This window comes from Arachis ipaensis, chromosome B10 (genome assembly GCF_000816755.2).
Source record: "Arachis ipaensis cultivar K30076 chromosome B10, Araip1.1, whole genome shotgun sequence".
NCBI classification, from domain to species: Eukaryota; Viridiplantae; Streptophyta; class Magnoliopsida; order Fabales; family Fabaceae; genus Arachis; species Arachis ipaensis.
In genome coordinates, this window is record NC_029794.2 from 79220953 (window position 1) to 79230661 (window position 9709).

The 9709-nt window shown below is 36.5% G+C and overlaps 1 protein-coding gene across 1 annotated transcript; it reads right to left on the reverse strand.

Annotated features, from left to right (window-relative positions):
• On the reverse strand, window positions 213-1238 carry LOC107620712. The gene is made up of 2 exons (XM_016322838.1): window positions 995-1238; window positions 213-844 (listed from the first exon to the last, which is right to left on the reverse strand). Exons 1-2 carry the CDS (start codon window positions 1236-1238, stop codon window positions 213-215), a joined length of 876 nt encoding a protein of 291 aa, XP_016178324.1.

The window sequence follows — 9709 nt, forward strand, 5'->3', positions numbered from 1 at the left end:
CCCAAACAGGGAGCCAACAAGATTTCTAGTCATGCCCGATAACCATTCTGGCACGTTCACTCTGATTATCGTTATTAAGAATCCGAATTACTCAGCTACATGCATTAAAAGCCTCCTTCTCCATTGGTCCCTCTAACAAATATCTAAGTCCGACAAAACTAGCGACAACCTTCCATAGGATAAAACTAAGCTAACTGGGTCCTCATAACAGATCACAACAACTTTATCTGCTTACCTCTTATCAGCAGATCCGATTCCGTCGCCTCTCCTGCATTCATAGTGAAATCTCGCCCTGGTTGCTGACTCCTACCCACATCTCGGTTCCTCCCTCGACCGCAATCCTTAGCAAGGTGCCCTGGCAATCCGCAGGTATAGCATCGATCATTTCCCTTTGCCATGTGGAACTGAGCATTGTCATTTCTTCTAAAATCCCCTTGACCTCGAAGATGCTGAGCAGTGTATTCGTTTCTCTTAAAGTTCTGTCCCTTTGGTCTAAGGTAATCGCCACATCCTCGATTAATATTTCCTCCATGAGTGTCCCTTGATGAGGCTACTGTCTTTGCATATTCCTCAACCACTCTCGCCTTCTTTACAAGATCGGAGGAGGTCCGAATCTCCAAAGGAGCAACAGCAGTCATGACGTTATCCTTCAAGTCCCTTTGATACTTAATGCACTTCCAACTTTCATAGGTCTCCGGGGCACCCTGACACGCCCTAGAAAACCTACAGAGCTCCTCAAATTGGCTAGTATAGTCCACCACCAATAAGGAACCTTGCTTCAGCTGCATAAGCTCCATCTCCTTCACTTCCCTAGCAGATTCAGGAAAATAATTCTTGTAGAAAGCTGTTTAGATTACATCCCAAGCAATTTCTGCATTTGGAAGTCGTAGCAACTGACACTCTCCTTGCCACCAATGCTAAGCCTCTCCCAAAAGCTGATACACAGCAAACTCCACATACTAGTTGTTCAGAACATGTTGTGCTTGTAACGCACACTCAATGGCCTGGAACCAATTATCCGCTTCGGTAGGCTTGGTTGAACCTTTGAAACTTGGCGGATGAACCTTGAGAAAAGAAGCGAAGGTCATCAGAGCACCTCCTATGTTATCACCATTTCCTTTCGCATTGTCATTTTCGTTTCCATCTCCATTTCCATTTCTAGCCGGTTGGCCTAACCTCTGCACAGCTTGCAGAGTCGCAGTAGCATTTGCCTCCATGGTGTTCGCAAGATTCGCCATTGCCGCCATGAACTCAGCATGGTTATAGGCCGGTTGCTCAATCCTACTCTCTCCTCATGAACGCGTACGACCTCGTGTCTGAGTGGCCATTAGGGTTCCTGTCTACACAAATCAATCGATATCAAGGTAATCAGTCTCAATATCAAAATCCTAGTGCTTCAATTATTCCTAAATGGCACTCATAAACAAGCATGTTATGCATATATCAAACAGATAACCTAAATAGCATGAAAGAAAAAGACACAGAAAATGCAATGAAGCACAAGCATGCTATGCAATATCAATTAGATAACCTAAATAGCATCAAAGAAAAGACATAGGGTATGCACTGAAGCACAATCGGTCCATCCCTCAGGCTCACGAGGATGAACTGCTCTGATACCACTAAATGTAACACCCTAATTATCCTAAACCGTACCTCATACCTTAAAGCAAAGGTTAATCAAAGGTTACGACAAATCAATGACTTATACATAAATATGTATAGAAGGAGTAATAATTCTAGAAGCCCGATGAAGAAAATAAGCTCAAATACGGAATTACAAAGTGCGAGCATTCACACCAAGCTACAAGCGTAAAAGACAAGGTCTACTATGCGAGATAGAAAGATATATGTATGTATATAAGATTATAATAATCATAAGATACTAGTCCAAGCCTGCAGAGTTTATGCCAACTAATTAAATACAGACATATAGAGTTTTAAAAGTAAAACAGCTTATACGGTATCTCTCTCTCAAAGTAAGCCTCTAAGGAAAAATAAATACAAAAGTGAGTACTAGTGAAAATAAATTAAAGGACTCCAAAACATGATAAAGATCCTCCGCTCTGTCACTGTCAAGCAACTCACCTAGGTGGGTTGCGACCTGCATCTGAAAAACAACAACAGAATATGGTATGAGAACCGGAGGTTTTCAGTATGGTAACAATGCCCAATAATGTAAGATGTAAGGTTCCGCGATGCCGAAGGCAATCCTAGAACTTCACGTTGATACAGAATATTAAAGCCTTAACAAAATCAATAGCTTACACCGTAAAACATAAACAATGTTATCTAAACTTAGGGAATTACTAACTAATACTAAACCACACCGCTATATCCTACAACCTTCGCCAACCTACCCTCTATGCGACCCCACCACCACTGCCTACCTATCCTCCTCAGCACTAGACAATCATAGATAATGAAAGCAACTAAAACAGAGATAGTATTCAAATATAACAAGTAATTTAAGAAGCAAGTAGGCATATTATACAATTAGGCAAACTCAAGTAATAAAAGTAAACAAACACATAAGAGATGCATATGATGAATGCCTGTCCTATTGGCTCGTGATATCACTTGTCGGTCTATAAATGCCAATCTGACACATCCTTTCAGATGTCGCTTTTCTGCCACGCCCATGGATATAGTGCCGGGCGCACTCTATTGACCCATGGATATAGTGCCAGGCACACCCGCATGCGCAACCCAAGGGTATAGTGCTTGGCACACGCTGGCAGCAGAAAAGATTATCAATCATAATTCAAACCCAGGAAAATAATACCCTGCACACTATCAAACTTAACTCAAGGATATAGTGCCTGGCACACTCTCAACATTCAACAAGATCATCATCCCTCCATGAGTTACCACAACACTTAACCCAAGGATATAGTGCCTGACACACTCTCAACATTCAACAAGATCATCATCCCTTTTTGAGTCCTCAACTCATCACAACCACCATCAATTCATAATTTCCATTCTGAACTGATTAGTTCATCAGTTTCTCAATTCGTTGTCAGTAATCACCAAGTTCATTATTCTTCCTCCTCTCTCAACTAAACTCATCCTCAATACGCTAGAAACCTAGCCCCTCTGTTCTCTAACTTTTCGAGGTAATTCCCAGATAATTTCACCCAAGACCTTCTCTATGTTTAACATTAAAAAATAAGCCAAAAAGTCTTAAATAGGTGTCACAAAAGTTTACAAGCTTTTTGGGAAGGTGAAACAGTTAAAAACAAGATTTTTAATTGAAAAACAGGGCATGTGAGTACGCACTAGGGTGTGCGTGCGCATGCCCAGGAGGATTTTCAAAATGTGTGCGTATGCATAGGTAGTAAAATTTCCACTATGTTCATCCGCACAAGGCGTGCGAACGCCCTCAACAGAGTGCACCTTCCAACGTGTGCGTGCGCATAGGTTACAAAACTTCATTGGTTGTGTGTGCACACAGGTCATGCTAGCGCTCTCAACAGCAAGCCTTCCCCTGTGTGTGCGTGCGCAAAAAGCTGTGCGTGCGCACAGGTTCAAAAACTCACAGGGGTGCGCGTGCGCACACAAACCAGAAATCACAAATTCTGCAGCATGCACAGAATTCAGATTTTGACACCAAACTTTAAATGATCATAACTTCCTCTACAAAAATCCATTTCCTACAAAATTTATATCCATTTAAATATTTTTCACTGAACTTTATTTTAAAGTAAATTTCAACAAATTTTGAAAACTGAGACTCAAGTTATGATCCATCAAAGTTCACCAAAAATTTGTTTTTACCAAAAGTCTCAAAACCTCAATTTTACCAAAACTCCCAATCCAAGACCAAACCAATCACAACCCAAGCAATACCAAAACAACATAAAATTTCATTCCATTCCTCTCCCAACTCAACCATCCATAATATCCCAATTACACCATTCAATACCATCAAAACCCTTAATCATCAGCATCCAAAACCATCATAAACACTCATAATCATCATCAATAAACAACAACAACATCAACAACCACTAAAAATCCTCATCAATTTCAATAATCATCACGAAAGAATATCTAACATTACCCAAATTCATCAAAGTGTTTACTACTCACATTATTCTCATGAAACTCACATCCAATACAAATTGTCGCAACATTAATATTCATACTCCTTCTCAATTAATCTCAACATTAGTAACCATTATCAACATTCACTTTTCCACAATCTTCATAAACAATAATAAATCACAACATTCATCATCAATCTTCATAATCATTAATTATCAACAATCAACATCAAAATTCATATATTCCACATCCCAAAACTCTATATCATCATCACCACTATACAACTTATCTTCAAATCACCAAAATCACATACAATTAAACATACACCCAAGCATCCAATCCTATCACCAAATTTTCTTTTCTTTATTAATCTTGATCTTTTGTTTGAGTCTTTGTTCTTGTTCTTGTTTGAGTCTTTTTCGAGTTCCTTGAGTCTCTTTCCAAACATTTTTAAAGAATATTGTCTTTTGTTTGAGTCTTATGTCAATTCTTAAGTTTGGTGTCTTTTTGCATGTTCTTTGTTTTATTGGACTTCTTTGAGTTTTGTTCTTGGTGTTCCTCTTGATTTTCAAAGTTTTCTTGTTTTTCTTTTTGTTTAGATTTTAAAATTTTTAAGTTTGGTGTCCCTTTGTATTTTTCTTTAAAATTTTTGAATTCTAGTGTCTTTAGATTTAAAAATTTTAAGTTTGGTGTCTTTTGGTTGTTTTTCTCTTTCTTCATTAATTCAAAAAATAAAAAAATCTTTTCTATCTTTTTACTTTAATTTTCGAAAATTGCAACAAATTTTTCAAATTTTAATTTCAAAATCATTATCTTATCTTATCTTAGTTTAAAATTTCAAATTCAAATCTTTTAGAAAATCATATCTTTTTCAAATTACTATCTTATCTTTTTATCTTTCTTTCAAATTCAAAAATCTTATATTATTTCAAATTAAAATTTTAAAATTCAATTTCAAAATTCAAAATTTAAATTTCAAAATTTAAAATTCGAAATCAAATCTTTTTCAAAAGTCAAATTTCAAATCTTATCTCTTTCAACTCTTTCTCAAATCTTTTTCAAATTCTTATCTTATCTTTTCTAATTTCAAATTTCAAAATCAAATCCTTTTCAAATCTTTTCAATTTCTATCTTATCTTTTCTAAATTGAAATTTTAAATTCAAATCTTTTATAAACTTTTATCTTATCTTATTTTCAAATCTTTCTTAATTAGTTACTTGTTTTCTCTTTCTTCTTTTTCAAAACTTTCTAACTAATTATTCTCTCTTCTAATTTTTGAAAACTTCTTGCTTCTTTTTCTCTCTTCTTTTTTTTCAAAATTCAACAATTAAATTTGAAATCTTTTTAATTAATTAACCTTTATTTTCAAATTCAATAAATAAATAAAAAAAATAAAAATATTTTAATTCTTATTTCTCTTCTTGTTTCTTAATTTTTGAATTCTTCTTCTCTTTTATTCGAATTTTTCTTCTCTCTTCTTCTATTTATATTCTTCTTTTCTTCTCTTCCTCACATCTCACAAGGAGTCCTCTGTTCTTGAACATAGAGATTCCATTCTTCTTTCTTCTATTCTTCTTTTTCTTGTTTATGATCAGGAACAGAGATAAAGAGCCTATTATTAAACCTGATCCTAAACCTGAGAAAACTCTAAGGAAGCATTTATAAGAAGCTAAAGTACAACACTTCGGAAGAAACCTCTCAGAAATTTTTGAACAAGAAGTTGAAGGCAGGGCAGACAAAGCTAATAATGGAGAAGATGCAAGAAAGGTTCCTGGTGACTATACGATACCAACTTCTGATTTCTATCAAAGAAGTATCTCCATACCTGCCATTAGAGCTAAAAACTGGTAGCTTAAGCCTCAGTAAGTCTCTCTTCTACAACAGAATTACAAGTTTCATGGACTTTCACTAGAAGATCCACACCAGTTTTTATCTGAATTCTTGTAAATCTGTGACACTGTTATGACCAATGGAGTGGATCCTGAGGTCTACAGACTTATGCTCTTTCCCCCTCAAAGGATGAGCAAAATCAGAGTGGAAGTTCAAACCTTCAGACAAAAAGAAGGTGAATCCCTCTATGAAGTTTGGGAAAGATACAAGCAACTGATCAGGAGGTGTCCTCTTGACATGCTCTCAGAATGGTCTATCCTATGTATCTTCTATGATGGTCTTTCTGAGATGTCCAAAATATCATTGGACAGTTCTGCTGGTGGATCACTCCACTTAAAGAAAACGCCTGCAGAAGCCAGAGAACTTATTGAGATGGTTGCAAACAACCAATTCATGTACACTTCTGAGAGAAACCCTGTGAAAAATAAGGTAGCTCAGAAGAGAAGAGTTCTTGAAGTAGACACTCTGAATGTTATATTGGCCCAGAACAAGATGTTGACCCAGCAGGTCAATATGATCTCTCAGCATTTGACTGGAATGTAAGCTGCAACTGGCAACACTCAAGAAGCTTCCTCTGAAGTAGAAGCTTATAATCCTGACCAAGCAACTATGGAAGAGCTGAATTACATGGGAGAATCCTATGGAAATACTTACAATCCCTCATGGAGGAACCATTCTAACCTTTCATGGAAGGATCAACAAAAGCCTCAGCAAGGCTTCAACAATAATCAAGGTGGAAGAACCCAGAATAGGTTCAATAACAGGCCACTATTCCCATCTTCTCAAGGGAATATAGAGACTCCTAAGCAGAGCCTTCTGACTTAGTAGCTATAGTCTCAAACCTCTCTAAGACCACTTATAGTTTCATAACTGAAACAAGGTCTTCCATCAGAAATTTGGAGGTACAAGTTGGTCAACTGAGCAAGAGAATCCCAAAAACTCCTCCTGATACTCTCCCTAGTAACACTGAAGTAAACCCAAGAGAAGAGTGCAAGGCCATCACCACTGAGGATGAGGCCGAATCTGGAGAAACTGAGATGGCATTGAATGCCAGTGAGGAAGCCCTTACTGGGCGTTCAACGCCCAAACTGGCAAGGAATCTGGCGTTGAACCCCAGTAAGGAAGGTCTTACTGGGCGTTCAACGCCCAACTTGGCAAAGGAACTGGCGATGAATGCCAGTGAAGGGTTGCATGATGGGCGTTCAATGCTTAAAGAATCACCAGAACTAGCATTGAACGCTAGTAATGGCATACCAACTGAGTGTTCAACACCCACTGAAGAAATTCCTACCCAAGAATTTAAGGAAGCCAAGGCTCATGTAGAGATCATAGAGGTTCCCTTGCATGCACTCCTGCAATGCATGAGTTCTGATGAATATTCATCCTCAGATGAGGATGAGGACACTAGCGAAGAGCAAGTTGCTCGGTGACGATTAGGATTTTTGCTGGTAAAGAATTTTATAAACATAATCGCGTTGTAAGTATAGTTTCTAAACTAACAAAAATTCTTTCATACAAAAGTTTTGGTTGTCACTTAAGCAAACCCAATAAAATTGATAACCGAGTATTTAAACCTCGGGTCGTCTTCTCAAGGAATTGCAGGGAAGTATGACTTATTATTGGTTATGGAAAAAGGTATATTTTTGGGTTTTAATGTATAAGATAAAAAGCAAGAATAGTAATGGCAAAGGAAATAAAATAATAACAATAAAAAGCCTTGATTAGGAGAGATTAATCAGAAGTTCTATCCTTGTTGGATTTTTCTCAAGATCAATTGATAATTGAAGGTTACTTCTACTTAGTTATCCTTGACCAAGTAAAGTAAAAGAAAGTCAAGTAAGTTGGAAGCCTACTTCTATTCACAAGTTCTAATCCTCTCCCTTGGGAAGGATTAGCGTTAGTGACTAGAGAGCCAGCCAACAATAAACCCAATTACAATTTAACTCTTGAGTAATTCAACTCAAGGGTCTCCAAATATCAATCAACTCCAAAATCAAGTTAGGATCTAACTTAGAACATCAATTAATAACAAACAATAGAAGAAGTGATAAATCTGAAATACCTCAATCGCATTAATAAAAGAAAATCAATCTAAACATAAAGAGTCCATAAACTAAATTGATAAAATAAATAAAAAGAACATTAAACCTGGAAATTGAGCAGAAATAATCCTAAATCCTTTAAGAGGAATCCTAATCTTAAATCTTAAGAGAGAGGAGAGAACCTCTCTCTCTAAAAACTACATCTAATCCTAAAAATTATGAATTATGAAAGCCTATTGATGAATGGATGCATCCCTCCACTTTATAGCCTCTAATCTGTATTTTCTGTGTAACACCCTAACCTTTAGCACGTCATGATCGTACCAAAAGTAAGGAGTTACTAACCTGTTCTCCTTATTTACTATTTAATATTGAGCCTTTAGGTCGATATCGTGTTTCAGTTTATAAGAAAATACCAGAAAATTATTTGTAGTAATTAAAATCACACAATTATTAATAATAGTAAATGCTATACAAATGAATTCAATATAAAACTCAAATACAATACCTATCCCTCTGGATAAAATAAAACTTAAAGCAACAAGGGCAAGGGAACTCTATAAAAATAACAGGAATCACAAGTTAATCTACTAGTCGTCTGCATCTTCTAACTGAATCTTCGACCTAAGATTTTATAAAATTTTGGCAGCACTTCCCCTAAAATTCGGGCTTAGCCACCCTTTTCGAGTCCCAGCTGAACTATTTTCAACCTCTTTTCAATCAAGAAATCAAATACATATTCATCAAATTCAGTCATTCCAAACAATCTTAAATTATTTACAAATACCCACTAGACTTCCATGGCATTCATAGTTTAAAACAGTTAATTTCAAAATAAGATCCCATACCTCCGTACGAAATCAAAACAACAGAAGCTCCGAAGAAGCTTTCTGATCGAACTGCTGAAGGAAAAAGCATCAGAAATCGTCTGTGCTTCCTAAAACTCCAGTTAGCCGAACTCAAGGAGAAGAGGAGCTACGTCACCATCAACTTCTACCGGATCAAAAGTGACGTCAACGTGTAGAGGAAAAGGATACAAACATTTTTATCGGATTAAATTTTTTATTGGAGTTACGGATCGCAAGAAATCGAAATCGAAAATTTGAGTGGGGTTACAGCTCCTTCATGCAACATTCGGTCTCTGCTTTTCTTATTTTCTTTCTTACCCACCTTACAAAAATTTTCGTCCTCAAAAATTGATATAAGATGGAAAAGATTCATATCAACTCAATTTTCAAAAATATCAAAGAAAAGAAATAGAGAGGTGTGGCATGTTTGGTTTGCAAATGTGAAAGAAACCATATCTGATGAAAGAAGTTTGAAACAAAAAGTCTTACGGCAAATAACCAAGGAAGAGATTCACATTAGCACGAATAAGGATTATGCGTTGAAACAGAGCTAACCCCTAAACTTAACTTCTAACGTTCCCAAACCACGCAATTTACGTTACTTATTACTTCTATTGCGTCTATGATAACCCGTTAGTACTCTCATATACATAAATCATTAGTATTAAGTTGGCCAGACTTATTACCATGAGGTATGCAATGGTAAGCTAACAGCATTAATCAACAGACAGTCATGCATCTTAAAACTCAAACTCTTGTCATTAGGACAAGTCCTATTACATGACAGACACTCAGAGTATGCAGTGAAGCATAATCAGTCCATTCCTAAGGCTCTAATAGGAACGAACTGCTCTGATACCATAATGTAACACCCTAAC